Raw genomic sequence first — 19,385 nt, 5'->3', positions numbered from 1 at the left:
CAGAGTCTGCTTTTCATTAAAATTATAGGGTGGGATGAGTAAAACATTAGCCTGTAGCTTGGAGGTTATCCTTAGAGCACAGGTTTTAGATGTGGGTATGATGCGGTCAGAAGCCTCTGTCTTGGATGTGGACAGCCTTGGATGGAAAGGTAATGGAAAAAGGAGACCAAAAAGGAGGTTCTTACCATGTTTGGGGGAGAACTTTTTCTTTCATTTATTTATTCTTCCATTCAACAAATACATATTGTATGCCAGATAGTTTACATATATTAATTCCCTTAATCTGCATAAAAACCCTATGAGGTAGCATGTTACAGATGAAAATACTAAAGGTCAGGAAGAAACATGCTTAAGGTCAAGGGGATAGTGAGTGGCACAGAGAGTAGACCATGCAATGGATGGAAGGTAAGGCTATGCTTGACATGTTTGAGGAAGAGCAAGAAAGCCAGCATACCTTAAGAAATGATGAAATAAGTGATAGATATGAGGTAAGTTAGTAACTCATGGCTTTGGACTTAATACTGAGGCATTTCTCAAAAGTTACATTGTAGGCTTAAGCACAGCCAAGATTGGGACTGAAGTCCTGCTCTGCACAGGTCACCTGGAGCCAGCCTACAGGTATCTGTAGTTTTATTATTCATTCTTTATCACCTCCTCAAAATTCCTCAAGTATCCATTTGTTTTATGACTGAAGGTCTGATGTTAATGACAACTGTGAGATGAAGGATGAGGGGTATCTGTAGAGCAAATGATGGAAATCTGTGGAATAAGTGATAGGATGTGGGGTGAGTGATGGAAGATCTACTGGGTAATTGGGGTTTTGGGTGTGAGTGATAGAAGTCTGTCAGGTGAATGATGGGCGGTTTATGGAGCAAAAGAAAGGCTGTTGTGGGGAGAGTAATAGCTGTTTTAAGTGTTATCGGAGGGTCTGTGGACAAGAGCTTTGTGGGGTCTCTTGGGTAAATGATGGGGATCTTTAGGGTAGTGATGGGTGAGTGTGTGGGGTCAGTGATGTGGGTCCTTGGAGTTAACAAGGTGTCTGTGGGGTGCCTACTCAGGAGGCAAGAGGCTGAGGAAATTCTAGAACTTGAAGATTTGGGAAATTCTCAGCCCATTCCTATTGCAAAAAACGAGAAGGTGTGTTCTGGCAAGAACTTCAAGGGCGTGGGTAGATCACTCCTTCAAAGAGACTGCAGGTGTGTGACTCATGAATATAATCAGCCATCTTGGGAATCTCCAGGGTTAGTGATCAGGGTTTGTGAGGTGTATGTGATTGAAGGTCTATATGTAATGAGGATGGGGATCTATGGCTGAGAGAATGGTGGTCTGTAGAATGAGTGAGTGGTGGAGGGATCTGTGGGGTCAGTTATGGGGCATCAGTAATTAAAGATCTCTCAGTGTTAGGGTCAAAGACTTTTATTTCTTGGTTTTAAAAAATGCCACCACTGCAAACCTCTTAGGTTCTCTTGGACTTTTGTCCCAACGGCTCCTGGCAGTAGCTCCACACAGCTCCTTTCTTCCCCATTTCTGGCCCTTTTGGTGCCTGCCCATCAGCCTGAGTTTTGACAGATCAATTCACTTTATCCTTTCAACCTGTGGGAGCAAGAACTGGACTCTTCTGGCAGGTGAATTGTTTGTCATCAGCCAGTGTTCAAGCCTAGTCCATTCCTCATTAGTTCTACTTGCTCTTGGTTTTTGTGGCTTTGGCATCCAGCAGGCTCTGGGCACGGGTGAGCTGCTTCACAGAATCAAACACGAGGATTCCGGGCAGCACCAGCCACAGGGCATTCATGAAAACAAAGTAGAACCAGAAGTAAAGTGGGTGGCCCAGCTCCCCATGCTGGAATCCATCACGGTACTCCGTCAGAAAGTAGAGTAAATCCCCATAGATCTGACCTGTGGGAGGTGGAAGGGAAAGGGGTAAACCCTGTGAGGAGCTATTCCAAAGCATTTTCCAAGTCATCACTTACAATCTCAGGACTTAGGATTCCCAAATTCAGAGACCTAAGAATTCTGAATTCATATGGCTGCAAAGTTCAAAGATCAGAAAAGTGAGAATTCTAGAAATCAGAACCTGAGAATTTCAGAACCCAGGAGAGTTCATATTTTCAGAATTTAAGGGAGCTCAAAATCCTTTAATTCAAGACAGCTCAGGATTCCAGGACTAAAGAGAACTCACATTTTTAGAATTAAATAAAGCTAACCATGTAAGAACATAAGAAGACTAGATCTCAGATGAAAGAGGCTCAAAATTCTAAGCCCAGAGGACCAAAGGGCTTCCTGCCAGCATCGACAACCTCATGTAACGTTCAGAGGAGACTTTGTGATGGAAGAGGAGGAGAAATGAACACTTCCTGCTTGAGAAGATAGGCTGAGAGGGGATGGCTGTTCTGGAACTTCAAGGAATGTGTCATGCAGTCTGACTCAGCCCTGGATAGGCATAATTGAGAGATCCCACCAACATGGATGCCACCCATGTATTCGCATCCCTGATAATCCCTCCAGCAACAAGTGTGGGTCCTCTCCTCACCTACGGAGACCACGAGCTGTAGGACAAAGCGGAGAGGCTGCTGGCGGAGAAAGGCAACCACCACCCAAATGCTTAGTGGTCCCCACAGGAGAGCTGTCATAGTCTCCATGCATATTGTGAAGTTGTCATTCCTGTGAGAAAAAGAATGGTGTGACACTGGCATCACTGTGCTCTAACCACAGGGCACCCCATTAATGCCCCCTGACTTACCACCACCCCAAACCAATTCAGGTATCCCTTGATAGAGGCAAAGACTTACAGGATGTATCGGCTGTCTCCCTTGGCATACTCTTTCCCTGAAGAAGACAAGAGACATACGTGAAGAATAAAGGCAGGAAAAAAAATAAAGGCAGGAAAAGGAACTAAGGGCCTATGTAATAAGGCAGGCTTTATAACCTCTCCATGCCTCCATTTCCTTATCTGAAATGGGGTAGCTGTTTGGATTTTAGAGTTAATATATATGTACAAGATAATGTGTGCAAACCTCACATAGAACAGTAAGTCTTTCTGTGATTGCATGGTATTCAATAAATATCTGTAGAATAAAAGGAGGCAGATATAGATGATGGAGTGAATGAAGTAGTCAATGAGAAAGAGGGAGGAGAGGAAGAGGGAAAGAGGGAGAAAGGGAGAGGGAGGGGGGGGAGAGAGAGAGAGAGAGAGAGAAAATGAAGGTGAACAGATGAATTAATAAAAGAGTGAGCAGAAAATCAGTAAGAAAAAGGCAGATTACACAATATAAAACAGTTAGGAGACTGGAGTACATTCTTCACTTAAGAGGATTTCCAAATGGTTATTAAGTAAAAGTAAGTTAAAACCACGTAATGAGCTATCATTCACATCTACTAGATGGACTATAATTTAAGAAACACCTGACCATTACAAGTGTCAGTGACAATCTAGAACTCTCATATACCACTGGTGAGAATATAAAATGGTACAGCCATTTTTGAAAACAGTTTAGCAGTTTTTCATAAAGTTAAACACACACCTACCATACAACCCAGCCACTCCTCCATATTTACCCAAGAGAAATGAAATCAGATGTCCACACAAAAACTTGTATAACGTATAACAATGTTCATAGCAGTTTTCTTCATGAGGCCAAAAAGGAGTATTGCTTATAATAGCAAAAGCCTGGGGGAAATCCCACCAATACTAGACAAGTGAAATAATTCTGTGACATCTATGCTTTGAAAGCCCTTTATGAACTGATGAGGAATGACCTGGCTTAAAAAAGCAAAGTTCAAAAAAGACAGAAAGCTGTACTTGAACAACAATTAATTAAATAAATTAAAAAAGCAAAGTTCAGAAGTATATATAGCATGTTATCATTTGTTTACACAGGGAAAAATAAAAACAATGATGACAGCAATAGTTGTAGAGCACGTATTGTCTGCCAACTACTACTACTACTACTAGTAATAATAATAAACACTTATATGGCATCTACTGTTTGCCAAACACTGTTCTAAGTGCCTTACATATATTTGGATATTATCCCTCTTTTACGATTGAGCAAACTGAGGCTTCTGTGTAAAATTTATGTGTAAATAAACTCTGGAAAAAACAAGCAATTGTTAATAGTGGTTAATAATTGGCAAAACTTGGTGGACAGAAAGTAGATTTTCTCTATATACCTCATTACATGGTTTGTGTTTTTTTGACCTATGTGAATATATGTGACATGAAGTTAAGTTAAATTTTTAAACAAATTAATAGAAGAAAAGTTGGTAGGCAGCTAAACATTTAGGCCAATCCCTGCATAGAAAATTCCCTACCACAGCACATGAAAGAACTCAGGACTCACAGAGTTGGGACAAGAAGGCTTGGTCTCCAAGAAGGTCCTTGTGGTAGAAACTGAACCAGCCTTCAATCACTAAGTGAATGAACCCACACACTGCAAACCAGCACAGGGACAGTCGCCTCCAGCTTCCCAGTGGGATGACAGCAGCACGTCCTGACAACAGCCATGTGGTCACAACTAAGACCCCAGAGGCAGAGAAGAGGCCAGCCAGTATATGCCAGGTAGGGCAGTCATTAGGCACAAAGTTGTCCAGTTTCAGGTGCCGAGGCCAGTATGGGTGCAAGGGACTGGCATTGGTAGCCATATCTTTGTTGGCTGAAGGCTGTGAGTGGATAAGTAGAAAGAAGAGGAGTAAGAGGAAAATCTGAACAAATAAAATGCACAGAATGAGATCATAAATTCAAATCCAAATTGTTTATTATCACAAGAAATGCAAATGGACTAAATTTATTAGTTAATAGACTTGTAAAACTGGACTAAACACAAAAAGTAATTATATGCTGTTTTAAAAACGTGGCTATGCCCTGGCTGCCACAGCTCAGTGGATTGAGCACAGGCCTGTGAACCACATGATCCCGGTTTGATTCCCAGTCAGGGCACATGCCTGGGTTGCAGGCCAGTTCCCAGCAGGGGACTCATGAGAGGCAACCATACATTGATACTTCTCTCCTTCCCTCCCCCCCTAAAGATAAATAAATAAAATATTTTTTAAAACGTGGCTATAAGGCCACAGGAAGACTGAAATCTTGTTTCTGCCCTCTGGGAGCCATATGATGTGGTAGACACAGTAACCAGACCAGTTCCCTGCCATCAGGGGTCAGTGTCGGCTGAGAAAGATGCAGACACCAGGTTGAGTCCCATTGGAGGGGTAGGTGTCTTGCCCCGTTCAGCGGATAGCTATTCCCTCTCCGCAGCAGGGCAGAAGGGATAAGACTAATGAGAATTACAATCCTCAGGTTCAGTGTGTGGAAAGCCACACGCTTCCCACACGCTTCCCGCAATAGCATACATTACCTTTAACCTGCAAGAAAAAGCAAAGTGGAAAGCACAGGACTAGCGCTCGTAGCGCTTACCAAGGAAAAGGAGAGTTAAATATAGAGACCACCAATCAGAACTAGAACCCTCTCTAGTCCAGCTGCCCAATGAGAAAGAGGACTTTCTGTAGTCTGGACAACCACGCAGTAGCCGGGGTATCGCGCAGGCGCATGGGGGTGGTAGGAAGGGTGGTGGGGTGGAAGGGAAGGGTCTCATACTGGCGCGTCTCTGGGAGGGCCGTTTAGCAATGGAAAGCTAAGGGATGGCGTGGCAGTCCAGGCGCGGGGGCACTCACCCAGTAGCGCTGTCAAGAGCGGCTTCTCCTACAGGTTCCTAGGTTTCTTGGGGCTGTTCTGAGGGCTCCCTCAAGACACTAGGGTTACAACCCTAGTTCAAACCTACTTCTTTAGTTTTTTCATCTTACGGAGTTGGCCAATAGAGGGACTTGGGAGGCGGCCCGTGTTGCCTCCAACCAATAGGAGCTCTCTGTGTGCCTTCGGCCCCGCCCTCAAGCATGGTGCCATTTTCGCTGTTGGCTGAGCCACAGTCAGGAGGTGGGTGAAGTCCGGAACGGCCGAGGATGGTAGGCGTTTCCTGCTTGAAGCCTACCCGCAGCTAGTCTAGGCTTCAGTTTCCCAACCCTTGTCAGTCGTCTGGGAAAGTGAGTAGTCATCTTTATCGTCTGCGATTGAATCAGCATTGCGTTGCGTCCTTTCATCTTTGCCCTGATTTTCTAAGCAGGTCAATTAGTCAGTTCCCAGACAATCCTTCAATCTTAATGCCGGAATGCGCAATAAAACTATACTAAGACAGATCACATCCTGTACACTACGCCTCTATCCTCTACCTTAGCGTTCAGGACCTCTTAGCGGCCACCCTCACGTCTCTCGACTTAAAGTCAGAAAAAAGTAATCCAAACTCCTTGAGGGCCACTTGACATGGAGACCCTCAATCTCCCCGTGCCAGCTCGAAAAGAACCAATCGGAACTCCACAACTCTAAGCCCGTGGACACCCGGTTCACACAATCAGAACTCAGACTCATACCAGACCTCCTATCCAATCACAACCCTCAGTCCTAAGGATCAGTAAACATCAGCTCTGCCTTGCTTTCCATTGCTTCTATCTCAGTCAGAGCAACCAATCAGAATGGGGATCCCTCAGTTTTCCAGCTTATTGGTATCAGGCGTCCCCCATATGTAACTGTCCAATTTGTCCAGGCCCCATTCAAATGAAGCAGTGCCATCTTCAGACTCATCATCCAATAATAAACAATAGTAGATTAACCACTCTAATCACAACCTGCTTCCTGTTCGTGGTTTCTAGCTTCCAAACCTTAATCTAGGCTGTGCCCCTTTTCTCACTCACTTCTACTCCCCACTGAGCAGTGAAGAAAGAGTCTTTTGTATATTTCCTACTTTTATTTGACAATAACAAACTGTATATAAAAAGGGAGTACGAAAGTGGGGGGTCCGTGGATCTCCTCCACTCTGTTTCTCCCAGCATCCCCCACCCCTAGGCCCCAGCAGGGACTACCCCCTTTCCACCTTGTGATGGGGTGGGGATCAGCAGGCATGGAAATTGTGTGTGTCTGTGTGTGTGCATGTGTAGATGTGTTGGGGGGGTTCTATGATGAAGAGGGGTCAAGAACTAGAGAGGGGGCCTTCCCTCACCCTCCATCAGAGCTGGCACCCTGAAGAGGGATCTTGAGGGAGCTGGGAAGGTCCACAGATGTGCCTCAGGCTATGAGACGGTAGAAGATCCAGCATCCAAAAGTGACCCAGTGACTGGCCCAGCTGAGCTCTGACCACTTGTGTACAGTATATGCCATGCCGTAGCCCTGTGGGAGAGAAAGAGGTGATGGTCCCACTCAGTAAGAACAAACAAGGCCTCAGGAAAGCCCATCCTTTGCTGAAGGCCATATCTGTAACTCCATGATAACCCCAGGTGAGGCCCCAGAGAAGAGACTAGGTACATATAAAAGGCAAGCAGATTTACTTTTTTTTCTTTTGTTTTCTTTAAAAACCATTTTAAAAACTAGACAAGACACCTTGGCTGGTGTGGCTCAGTGGATAGAGTGCTAGCCTGCGAGAATCAAAGGCTCACTGGTTCAATTCCCAGTCTAGGGCACATGCCTGGGTCGTGGGCCAGGTCCTCAGTAGGGGGCACATGAGAGGCAATCGCACATTGATGTTTCTCTCCCTCTCTTTCTCCCTCCCTTCCCCTTTCTCTAAAAATAAATATATATTTTTTTAAAAGACAAAAATTGGTAAAGGAGGCAAGTAGACTATTCTCAGCAAAGAACAAACACAAATGGCTCTTAAACACCTGGCTTCACTCCTAATCTTCCCCCTGTCGAACTGGCAAACACATCCAGGAAGTCTGAGAGGCACCCTGTTGGTGGGGTGATAGACATGTTCATACACTGCTGTTGAGAGGGCAAAAAGGTAACTTCTTTTATCAACCATCAAGAGTAGATCCTACCGTTCTGTGTTCATTTGTGTGAATCCACATGGACACGAGGATATTAGTTGCTGCACTGTCATTTGCAGTAGGAAAGGATTGGGAAGCACCTGGATGTCCACTGATGAGGGACAAACTACACTGTGTCATATCCTTACAACAGAAGTAATGGGTGAGGACACTCTATGTTCTAATGTGGAAGATTTTCAAAGATTTACATAATAAAGCAACATGTAGCATTGTGTCATTCATGAGATACCTCTAGGGTAAAAACCAGGGGAAGGGAATGAAAATGTATTTTTATATTTGCTTATCATGCTTAACTTTTTAAAGGATATTTTAAAAAAATGAATGAAAGTGTTTACCTGTAAGAGGGTGGTAAGTAGATGGGTAGGAACAAGACTTCCCCTGAATAAGTTTTTTTTAATTTTAATTTTTTAAAAGATTTTATTTATTTATTTTTAGAGAGAGAGGAAGGGAAAGAGAAAGAGAGGGAGAGAAACATCAATGTGTGGTTGCCTCTCACGTGCCCTCTACTGGGAACCTGGCCTGCAACCCAGGCATGTGCCCTGACTGGGAATCGAACCAGTGATCTTTTGGATTCGCAGGCGGGCGCTCAATCCACTGAGCTACACCAGCCAGGGTCCCCTGAATATCTTTAATACTACTTGGGTTTTTGACCCTTGTGATATATATTAACTACTTTTTAAGTGTTTTAATTAAAATAAGATAAAAACTTTATTTAAGAGGAAGCAAAGCCCAGATTTTGCATACTCAACCAGAATAAAAAATTAAAAATTGTTTTTAATGAGCCCTGGCTGGTGTGGCTCAGTGGGTTGGGTGTTGGCCTGTGAACCAAGGGGTCACTGCTTCAATTCCCAGTCAAGGTACATGCCTGGGGTGTGGGCAGGGTCCCCAGTTGGGGGCATGTGAGAGGCAACTGATTGAAGTTTCTCGAATATTGGTGTTTCCTTCTCTCCCTCTTTTCTCCTCTGTCTAAGAAATAAATAAAGTCTTTGAAAAGTTTGCTTTTAATGATAAAAATGATATAAATAAGTTTTATTTTAATGAAAAATAAAAATTTAAAAGAGAACAACAGCACTAAAAAAGAGAAACAGAACCTGGATCCTTCAAGAGCCATATGAATAAACATTATTTTTAAAACTGTTTTCCATTTAAAAAGAAGTAAAATCTGGAGTGTGCATACTCTACATGAATAAAAATAAAAACAGTATGCACATTTTAGAGATATTACTTATTTATTTTTAGAGAAAGGGTAAGAGAGGGAGAAAGAGAGGGACAGAAACATCAAAGTGTAGTTGCCTCTCGCAGGCCCCCTACCCGGGACCTGGCCCACAACCCAGGCATGTGCCCTGACTGGGAATCGAACTGGCAACCCTCTTTGGTTTATGGGTCAGCACTCAATCCACTGAGCCACACCAGCCAGGGCATAAAATAGTATATACATTTTATTTTTAAAAATATTTTATTTATTTTTAGAGAGAGGGGAAGGAAAGGATAAAGTGGGAGAGAAACATCAGTGTGTGGTTGCCTCCTATGCATCCCCCACTGGGGACCTGGCCTGCAACCCAGGCATGTGCCCTGACTGGGAATCGAACCAGCAACCCTTTGCTTCACAGGCCCGCGCTCAATCCACTGAGCTACACCAGCCAGGGCAGTATATATATTTTAATATACATTTTAAGGTAGAACCCAGAGCTTTGACACTCAAGCTAAGTAAAGATATTTTAAAAAATAAGAAAGAAAACTCGCAAATTCTACCTAAACAAAAATATGATGAAATGAAAAAAGTAAAAGCTGGGTTTTACACTCCATCTGTATAAAATAAATCTTACAGGTAAACTGAACATATTTTGTGCACTTCACCCAAATAAAGGAGCCAGCAGTGCGAATCAACTGGAGGGACAATGGGAAAGAAAGGACTGGGAAGCACTGGGTGCACAAGCTGAAGACACCACACAAAGTCCTCATGCCTCACCCTCCCTGTCCTGCTTTATCTTCATGGTTCCCATGAGCAGGTGGCACATCCCTGGGCGCCCCCAACCCAGGGCCCCATCTCACCTGCTCCTCTGTGGTATCGTCCACATCGACATCGAACAGGGAGCCCAGGTAGGCCAGGTGGAAGATGGCCAGGGCTCCAAAGAGCAGGTTTAAGGCTCGTACCCCCAGGCCCTGTTGGGGGACAGGTGGATTTGATTGGCAGCTGGACCTACTCACTGCCTCTCAGTACCACCTGGGCAGGGGAGCCCAGGGAGATGCACAAAGTGCAGTGGGTTCCAGGAATGAGGATATCCACAGCACCCCAGGGGTGGGAAGAGATGGTTCAGAGCTCAAGAGGTATCCAGGGATGAGGGTACTGTTAATATTGAGGGCATCCAGGTTGATGGAGATGCGAGTATTCAGGCAAAGGAGGCAGAATGGTGGGGCTCTGAGTCAGGGGTTTATGATAATAAACATCGGTTGTCAGATGGGAGGCAAATCTGAGGTTGTCCGTACTTCTTATTGCAAACAGAATAAAACAAACAAAGAAGCAAACAAACAAAAGCAAATCTCCACCACACCTTAAAGGCCCACCATTCTCCCCCTTGCTCACTTTGCTCAGGCCACACTGGCTTCCTTGCTGTTCCTCAAATATTCCAGGCCCTCTCCCATCTCAGGGCCTTTACACTGGTTCTTCCATTTGCCTTGAATGCTTCTATCCCTCACCTCCTTCAGTTAAAGTACTCAAAAGACACCTCCCCGCTTAAAATCTAATCCACTTACCCCCGATATTTCCCTTCTCCTTTCCTTTGGCAATAATCACAGTCTAACAAACTATTATACTTTACTGACATTTTTTATTTACTGTCTCCCCTGTTAAAATGTGTGTCCCAGAGCACTGAAATTTTATAGTCTGTTTTGTTCACCATTGTTTCTCCAGCATCTAAAACCATGCCTGCTACCAGCAGGTGCTCAATAAATGGTCACTGGGGACAATGAATGCCTGGTGTGTATACAGCAGGTGCTTGAAAAATGTTTGTTGGAGACACAGGTGGCAGCGAACAGAGATGAGGTTCTGGGGATGGCTCAGGCACCAGGAAAAGAAGCTGGGCACCTTGAGACAGATAGAAGATGGAGACAGAAATGACACTTTTGAGGGGGAGTGTTGGGCTGGAGGTTGCCCAGGCTGAACTCTCACCAAGCGATGTTGGTGTGAACAGTCTGGTGGGCACCGTTTGGACAAGACGCAGGCACTGAGGATCCGAGCCAGGCGCTTCCGGAGGACTGGGATAGATGCGGGGAGGTAAGGGGGTTAGGTTAGCCTTAGGAGACAGTGGTTCCAGTCCCCTACCAATCTTCCATCCTGTCTGCTAGACTGGGCTCTGAACTCACCATGTTCCACATAAGTAATAAAGGCCAGGGACAGCAGCACCGCAGCCAGGTGGAAGCTGAAGCCCTGGTGGGGACCCAGAGAGCAATGAGGTGAGTGAAGAGGAGGCCCTGCCACCCCTGCCCATCTTCCACCCTAATCCCACTTCACCCTGCTCACATGCAGGAGGGCACTGGCTGCATAGGTGACCAGCACGGCTGAGAAGGTCCCCAGGCGGAGAGCATTCTTGAAAACATCTGGAAGAGGGGATGTGGGTCAGGAGTCTCCCAAGATTCCTTCTTGCCCTTCCTGGGGGGCGCCACAAGGCAGGGTGAGGATATACACAACATTTTGGAAGCCCCAGGAAAAAGTCTTTATGATGGTCTCATACTTCGTATGTCTAAAATTTGGCCCCTGAACTTCCCTCCTAACCTGCCCCTCGCATAGTCTTCCCAAGTGTAGCCAAAGTCAATCCCACCCTTCCAGTTCTTCAGGGTAAAAACCTGAGAATCACACTTGATCTGTCCTCTCCCCACTCTCACAACCAAATTCGGCAAATCCTATCATTTTTACCCTCATAATTTATCCAGAAGCCAATCTCTCTTTTCCACGCCCACTGCTGCTTACCACCACCCCTGGCCTGGACTACTGCAGTGTCCTCCTCACTGCTTCTGTCTTTGACCCCTCCCCATCTGTCCTCACAGCAGCCAGTGGGTCCTGTGACAGCCCAAGGGAGCCCAAGGCCCTCCTCTGCTCAGACCCATGTTGTGGCTCCAGCCTTCTCACAGAAAAAAACAAAGTTCTCCCCATGGCCAGTGAGGCCCCACAGACCAGGCCCCTGTCAGCTCTCTGATCTCACCTCCTACCACTGGTCCCCTTGGCTCTCTTTTAGGGTTTTTGCAGGAGCGGTTCCTTTCCTCTATCTGTTATACTTCTCCCTCACATATTCACGTTGCTTGCTCTCTCACCTCTTTTCTCAAATGTCATCTCCTCTCAAGACTGGCTTGGGCTCATTTATGTTAAATGGTAACCTCCTACTCTCACTGGCAGCACTCCCAAATCATTCTTTCCTGTTTTTTTTTTTTTTACCGTAGCACTTATCACCATCTAGACTATTGTGTATTTTTTCTATCTGCCCCCCAACAAAAACGCTAGCTCCACAAGGGCAGGGATTTGGGGGTATTGTTTTTTCACACTGCAGTATCTTCAGCAACTAGCACACAGTAGGTTCTCAGTAAATGTATGAATATGTGAAAGGGCCTGAGGTAAGGACGTTCCACTCTTGGAGTGGTGACCTGGTGACTCACAGTTATTTAGCCAATAAGACATGGGCAGGTTCCAGCTTGTGACAACTTCCACCATGGACCGAGGCAACTCCACGTTCAGTGGCTTGGACACTGTCAGGTCCCTGTGAGCAAAAGAAATACAAATTCATCTGGGATCTCAATCTAGCTGACTGCCACACTTTTGTCTCGGCTATTTCCTCCCCCAGGAGCACCCCCTCCCTGCAGCCCCTCCAGGCAGCACCCTATGGGAGAGGATGCCCCCCAGCCCTCCCCACCATTCCAGGTGATCCTTCTCCTCAGTAAAGCCAGCTCCCGCCAATGTAGCCGTGGCCTCGGACAAGAAGCCCACAAAATAGTTGCTGAAGTGGAAGGAGACGGCACTCTCGTAGGCTCGCAGCCACCTGGGGAAAAGGGAACGGGGGGGAAGAGGCATCATGCCCAGGGGCCAGCATGACACCCCACCATGTGTCATCATCCCCAGCCCCACTCTGTAGACTCACCTTACCATGGTGCCCCTAAGGCCCGCAGGGGTCAGGAAGGCAGCAGAGAAGAAAGGAAAGAGAGTCAGAGGCCCAGGAGGCTGGCCTGAATTATATGTAGACAAGACAGAAACATAGTGGCAAAAAGAGGTACAGTGTGATAGTCACACACATACATACATTGTCAGTTTCATGGGGCTCAAACAGATGTGTGAGCTGCCCTATGACAGTCTTGCAGCCTCACACATCCAGACCCAGCCACTGTCAGAGGCCTGACCTAACAGCCCCACACTGTGACACAGCTATGTGGCCAGGCACAAACACTATCAGACTCCCAGCCTCGTAGCTCTCAAACCTGACTCACTGACCATAAGACGCACAAAAGCCCTGTAGTGAGGCACAGAGATCATCAAGCACCCTGCCATGACCACATACACAAGTCCACACTCAAGATAATCATCCTGTCAGTCATATAACAGACAGTAAAAAACAGGCAGAGTCCCGCATTGAAAAAAGAGTCGGTTCTGGAATCAGGCCTGGGATTAATGCCTGGCAGCTTAACTGGGTGACACCGGGTAAGTCGCTCCAACTTCCAGAGCCTCATTCAGCATCAGACACAGCCAGTGGCCAATGAGTGGGGGAGGAAGGGGAGTCATACAATCACACAGCCGGATGAAATCCTGTAGTCATACCGGAGGCCGATGGTCAGCCCTGCACACAGGCACAGAGTGGGTCACAACTCCTCAGCTAGACAACACCATGCAGCCAGAGAAGGCAGACCCACAGGCAGAATCCATCACAGGCAGGCACATAACATGCTACAGGCAGACCCATTCCCAGCCAGTGTTACAAGGCAGACTTACCCAGTGATAGCCAAACACCCCATCATTGACAATGGCACAGCCAGACAGTCAGAACTCCAGTCCCACGTAGGGAATCAGTGGCTGAGAGACAAACAACCCATACACACGCCTAGCCAGAGTCACAGACAGGTCAGCATCACCAACCAACACATACTTGTCACTCTCTGTTACAGTCATGTAATTTGCTTCTAATGGTGAAACAGCAGACCAGATGGACATTCATATACAGTATATGTCAGAGTGTCAGTCATATGCAGAGTCACAGAGCCAATATTGGCCAAACAACAGCCACAGACAGACACTGTGTTTCTGTCCAGTCATGGGATAGAATGGTCAGATGGTCTTAGATTTAACAGAACCAAGGGGACAGACTGTGCCCCCACCCCCCAGTTAGCCCACTCGCCCTCAGCACCTGCCCTCATTTACCTGGCTTTGCGTTTCTTGCTGTAGTAACAGAAGACAGACAGAAGCATTAAGAGACAGGCTCAGAGCTGGGGAGACCCCAGGTCCCTACCCAAACCCCTCACTGCAGGGCAGAGGCCTCAAAGTCCGTGCTCACTTTCGAAGGAGGCGGTCACCATCAAGGGGGATGAAGTACGGGAAGAGGTAAGGACCCACACAGGTGGACAGCACAAGGCACAGCAGGGCCAGTGCCAGGCTCCGAGCCACCTTCTGCAGCCATCGGCGACTCTGTGGGAATCAAGGGTCCATGAAGACTGCCCCGTGGGGGTTCCCATAGTCCCTGCCCACCTGTCCACCCAGAACCTCACCAGCGGGCGACCTTGGACAGCCTGTAGGTAGCTGTGGAAGGATATCCAGGGCCCAAAGACGATGGTGCCCACGAAGTAGAGGTAGCCCATGAACTCCACGGGTGAGGGCACCGCACCCACCTCGCCCCGGTCCAGGTCGAAGCCCAGAGACACCGCCTTCATGGCCACGATCATCTGGGCCCCTATGTGTGGTGCCCACGGTCAAGTGAATGGGCAGAGAGCAGGTCAGCATGGGGATATGGGGAGCACCAGGTGAGGGGTGGTAGGAAAAGAGCAGTGGTCCCAGGGTGGACAGGTAGGCACGGAGTCAGATGGGCAGACGAGTAGGTAGGCCCAGGACTGGCAGATGCCCTTTTTCAAAAGTCAGGCACATACATGGGATGGGAAAGGCAGATGGGGGGGAAGGCGTGGTAGAGAGAGACAGAGATGTGAAGGGAATCTGAGGCCTGCACGTCCAGTGAGTTGGGCAGATAAGGGATAAAAGTAGGGAAGGAAAGACAGGGTTGGGGGAGTTAGGAGATGTAGAATGGGGCAGGGGCCTGGGGCAGGCGAGAGAACCAGGGTGTCCTACCTCGCATCTTGTGCCATGTCACAGTGTCCACCATGTGCATCTCACTGAGGAAAAAAGGTGGCAGTCTTGGGCGCATGACTCCCATGGCCTCAGAGACCACAAAGGGCAGACAAAGGTTCAGAGAGGGTTATGTCTTCCCCTGTCCTGCACAACCTCATGGAAGAATAATTCTCCAGGATTCCCTCCTCCAGAGGGAGCTCAAAGTCCAGCCTATTCTGTACAGCCTTTAGAAAGAACTAGTCTCCCGCATTCCCTCCTCCAGGAACCCCTCACCCACTTCCTGTCCTGGACAACTTCACACGGAGCAGCCAGGGGCCCTGCTCCACTCATCTGCCAACAGTATGAGAATGAGGGCTCACACCCATACCCCATGAGCAGGTAGATGAGGATGGTGACGGAGAGGAAGACGCCGCGATGGGAAGAATGTCGGCAGAGGAACAGCACGAGGTAGCATAGGAGGCTGAGCAGCACAACCCAAACCATGTGTAGCTGGAAGAAGTGGTAGAGGCTGAAGAATCCACCTGCCACGGTGCTTGCATGCTTCAGGTAGGATGGTAACCCTTCAGGCAAGAGAGGGAGAGAAAACAAGAAAGGGAAGTCGGGTGGGCTGACAGGAAGGGAGGGCAAACTGAGAAGAGAGCCCAGCCTGGGCAAAGGCCTAAAGGTTACAATGTGGTGGGATTGCAGGGGGACTCAAAGCAATGGGAGGGGGCAAGAGCGGTGGGCAAGGCCTGGGTTTAAAGAAAAGGAACATCTATGAAGGATATTTGGAAACCCTGGGAGAAATGTGAGTATCAACTTATATTGCATAATATTATTGCATCCAGATTAAATTTCTGAAGGGCGATGGTTGAGACGGTGGTTGTTGGGGGAAGATGTCCTTATTCTTTGGGGACACACACACCTATAGATTTGGGGTGAAGTAATTTAGGAAGATGATAGATAGAATGGGCATTAGTGGGAAGATATTGACAGTTGTAGAATCTGGTAATGCACATATGGATGTTCATTGTACTATTTTTCAACTTTAACTTCAGTAACTGACATATTTCAAAGCAATAAACCTAAGAAAAGTAAAATAAAATACCTTTTATTTTTTAAAAATACCTTTTAAAATAAAAGAAGAAGATAAAAGAAAGTGTAAAACCTTTGAATTTCAGGTTTCCAAAATTCTCAGCATCCTATAGGGACCTTGGGAACTTGTAATCTTATCATTTGGATATAGTCTTGCTATGATTGTAGAAACATTCCAGAATCCCAGCATCCAGAAATCTCATCATACCCTGATTCTGGAAATCCATAATACCAGCATTTTGAAGCCTAGAATATGAGAATTTCAACTTATCAGACCCCCAGACCCTGTAATGTGGTACTTTGGGATTCCATAACCCTTTGACATCAGCATTCTAGAATCTTATAACCTTGGGATGTAGACATTTCAGGATCCCCAAGTGCAAGAACCTCAACTTTCCAGAATCTTAGAATCCAGGAATACCGAAAGGCATGGTTTGGCATGGTTGGACATGGCAGCATGCCACAGGGTGGCTGGGTGTAGTAGGATGTGATGGGCTGAAATGGTGGTTGGCCTGGTGTGATGTGGTGGACTGGACATGTTGGCATCTGGCTTGGCATGGCAAGATGTGGCAGAATAAGCTGTGGCTTGGTATGGATGAATGTGGCAGGTGTGATATAGATTGGCATGGTGGTACACAGTGTGGCAGCCACTTACCGAGCCTCCAGAAGAGGCGGCAGGCGAGGCAGATGGCAAGGAGCAGCCAGATCTGGTCAAGGCCCTGCTGGGCAGTAGGCAGGAGACAGCCCTGCAGCAGCTGCTGGAAAAATTCCTGGCGGCTGAAGGTGGCCATTGCAGCCCCCCACGGATGGATGGACAGATGGATAGATCTGTGAAAGTGGGGACACAGAGCTGAGATGTCCATGGGGCAGACCATGCTCAAGGAATAGACTTGAGCGCTCAGATTTCAGTTTTGGGCTGTCCAATCCATGTAGACACAGCATACTGAAGTATTGGGGGAGGGTGTGAGTGTCAGGTACATCAGACTGAGCCGCCAACTGTGTGTGTGTGGGTGTCCTGGGTGCCCACACACAGCTCATGACCTGTGGTGAATGAAGGACCTGTGTTTCTCCTATGTTATGAGGAATCGGGGTCTGATGGGGAATGAATGGTGTACATTCCAGGCCGGTATATCAAATGGGGGAGTCTCTGGTTTCCAAGGTAGAGTCACTCTGTGTGGAGGGCAGAGAGGGAGATTCTGTGACATTTGGGGGCCATGTGCATCTCTCCTTGTACGGACATGAAGGGTGTCCTGTATCTCCAGCATGCCCCATCTCACCCCCACCCGGCCACTCCTGGCCACCAACAAAGCCCTGGCCCAGGCCCAAGGGCTTCAGGAAGGTGGTGGTGGTGGATGGGGATAGAGGAGGGGGCTGTCTGAAAGGTGATGGAGAGGGGACCCCAGAACACGCGCTGCAGACCAGTGAAGGGAGGCCGGCTTAGGATGGAAGCAGAGGAGCCGCGAGCGCATTCCTGCGACCTACCTGGCAGGAAGAAAGCTGCGGTCCTAGGGGCCTGGGACTCACCGCTGCCGCCGCCACCGTCGCCACCTCCTCCCGGCAGCCTCCCCAGCAGGCCGCAAGGCCGGGACCAGCTGCGGCTCCCTGGGCAGCGCGGCGAGCGGGCCCTTTAAATCCTGGGGAGGCCCGGCTTGCCACCTCAGCCAATGAGAGGGCAGGAGCGGGGCGGGACTGGAGGAGGAGGAGGGAAGCTGCAGGGTCGAGGGAAGGAGGAACGCGAGGTTGAGAGGTGCCAAGTGCTGCGGGATGAGTACCACATTTGCGCCCATACCTTTCCGGCTCCTGAACACTCGCGTCTGGAAGTCTTCTGATCGTCCTAAAACAAACTTTCCAATCGTCAGATTCCTAATTCTTGGAAGCTGACATGGGAAAGATGGGATAGGGAGGAGGGAAAGCCCGCTCACCTTGACTATTCACCCGCGCACGTCCTTTCGACACTCCTGAATCACAGATAGGAAAATAAGCCAAGGTCTCTCCTATTCCATCCTTTTGAGGGAACTAAAGGAATTTCCAATCCTCCCCACCCCCAGGGGCAGGCTAGAAATATATGAAAGTATTGACGATGTAACCGAGGAGCACCAGTTAGGTACCAGTGCTTCCCCTAGGGACTCCTTGTGAGCTCTTTGCTGGTTGTTGAGAACTTATTTGTTTGCTTAATTTCCTGTCCTTTAATTTTTCATCCTGAATTAAGGGTGAACCCAGCAACTAGTGAGTATTCCCCGTGAACCGGGGTGCTAGTATGGACCACCGACCGACACAGAGCATTTATGAAGCTTTTAGAGCATCCTCAACGGTAGTTTGTATCAGGCTCTATACGCACCAACACAGGATTTATACTACACTCGCTGTCTGCCTCCCCTACCGTGCAGTGTCTGGGCACTCCACTCTGTCCTTAGGCTGATGAAGGGCGTATTTTTTCCAAAGGAGCATCTGCTGTGCACGTACTGCATGGTTATCTATGACATGTAAGGGAGAAGGAAGCCCAGGTACAGCTGGGACCCTACCTTGACCTAAGGAGGTAAGGAAAACAGGTCCTAATTAGATTAGTACCTGAGCATATGGAGCTGGGCAAGCCCTGCCCACTCACAGGGCTTTAGTGTACCTTTCTGTTAAAAGAATGGGATTAATCGTCCTTTACTTGGAAATACCTGTGATAATTGAAGAGAAATATGTAAGTCCCTCCTCTTTATTTTATTTTTTTCCTGAGATATTATAGGAAAGGCGAGTGGCAGCTGCAGATATTATGCAGACCTGAGCTGTCAAAGTCTCTCCAGGTTGCTCTCCAATGCAGTTGGAAAGTCCCCCCTCTTTAAAAAAACATTAACGTGAGGTTAAATGGAGTTTTAACTCATACATTAATACTCATGTATTACAAATGAAAACTATTCCCTGCACAGGTAGCTTAGCTGGTTAGAGTCTGGATGCCCCAAGTTGCAGGTTTGATCCCTGGTTAGGGTACATATAAGATGCAGGCAATGAATGAGTAAATCTATATTTCTCTCTCTCGCTCTAAAATCAATAAAAAAGAAAAGTACTGAACCAGTAAGAATATATACAATGAATAAATTATGTATACCAGATATAAATGTATATGAATGCTAATTTCTTTTCCTCTTTTTAT

The 19,385-nt window shown here is 47.3% G+C and overlaps 2 protein-coding genes and 1 non-coding gene across 7 annotated transcripts; all 3 read right to left on the bottom strand.

The window, feature by feature from the left end:
* Nucleotides 1-1,400: 1,400 nt before the first annotated feature.
* On the bottom strand, nt 1,401-5,793 carry EBP (EBP cholestenol delta-isomerase). Its single transcript, XM_037062410.1, has 5 exons — nt 5,668-5,793; nt 4,341-4,659; nt 2,790-2,826; nt 2,531-2,661; nt 1,401-1,896 (listed from the first exon to the last, which is right to left on the bottom strand). Exons 2-5 carry the CDS (start codon nt 4,639-4,641, stop codon nt 1,679-1,681), a joined length of 687 nt encoding a protein of 228 aa, XP_036918305.1. The 5' UTR covers nt 4,642-4,659; nt 5,668-5,793; the 3' UTR covers nt 1,401-1,678.
* A 979-nt stretch (nt 5,794-6,772) lies between these two features.
* On the bottom strand, nt 6,773-17,852 carry PORCN (porcupine O-acyltransferase). Of its 5 annotated transcripts, XM_037062400.1 has the most exons (15): nt 17,729-17,852; nt 16,902-17,074; nt 15,540-15,732; nt 15,173-15,216; nt 14,602-14,783; nt 14,391-14,521; nt 14,258-14,275; nt 12,990-13,004; nt 12,765-12,890; nt 12,511-12,611; nt 11,384-11,460; nt 11,227-11,290; nt 11,033-11,118; nt 9,916-10,026; nt 6,774-7,210 (listed from the first exon to the last, which is right to left on the bottom strand). In XM_037062400.1, the coding sequence occupies exons 2-15, from the start codon at nt 17,035-17,037 to the stop codon at nt 7,109-7,111; spliced, it is 1,386 nt and encodes a 461-aa protein (XP_036918295.1). In that variant the 5' UTR covers nt 17,038-17,074; nt 17,729-17,852; the 3' UTR covers nt 6,774-7,108. The 5 variants fall into 5 exon arrangements, with proteins under 5 accessions (XP_036918300.1, XP_036918295.1, XP_036918296.1 ...); XM_037062405.1 differs by lacking the exon at nt 9,916-10,026 and having other exon boundaries at nt 6,773-7,210; XM_037062401.1 differs by lacking the exon at nt 12,990-13,004.
* A 1,120-nt stretch (nt 17,853-18,972) lies between these two features.
* LOC118998364 (small nucleolar RNA SNORA44) lies at nt 18,973-19,105 on the bottom strand. Its single transcript, XR_005068854.1, has one exon. It is a non-coding gene; the product is annotated as a small nucleolar RNA SNORA44 (small nucleolar RNA).
* Nucleotides 19,106-19,385: the final 280 nt, after the last annotated feature.

The sequence above is a fragment of the Sturnira hondurensis genome, unplaced genomic scaffold, assembly GCF_014824575.4.
Source record: "Sturnira hondurensis isolate 20B ecotype Veracruz unplaced genomic scaffold, ASM1482457v3 Scaffold0013994, whole genome shotgun sequence".
Lineage (NCBI taxonomy): Eukaryota > Metazoa > Chordata > Mammalia > Chiroptera > Phyllostomidae > Sturnira > Sturnira hondurensis.
This window is presented reverse-complemented; position numbering and strand designations above follow the sequence as displayed.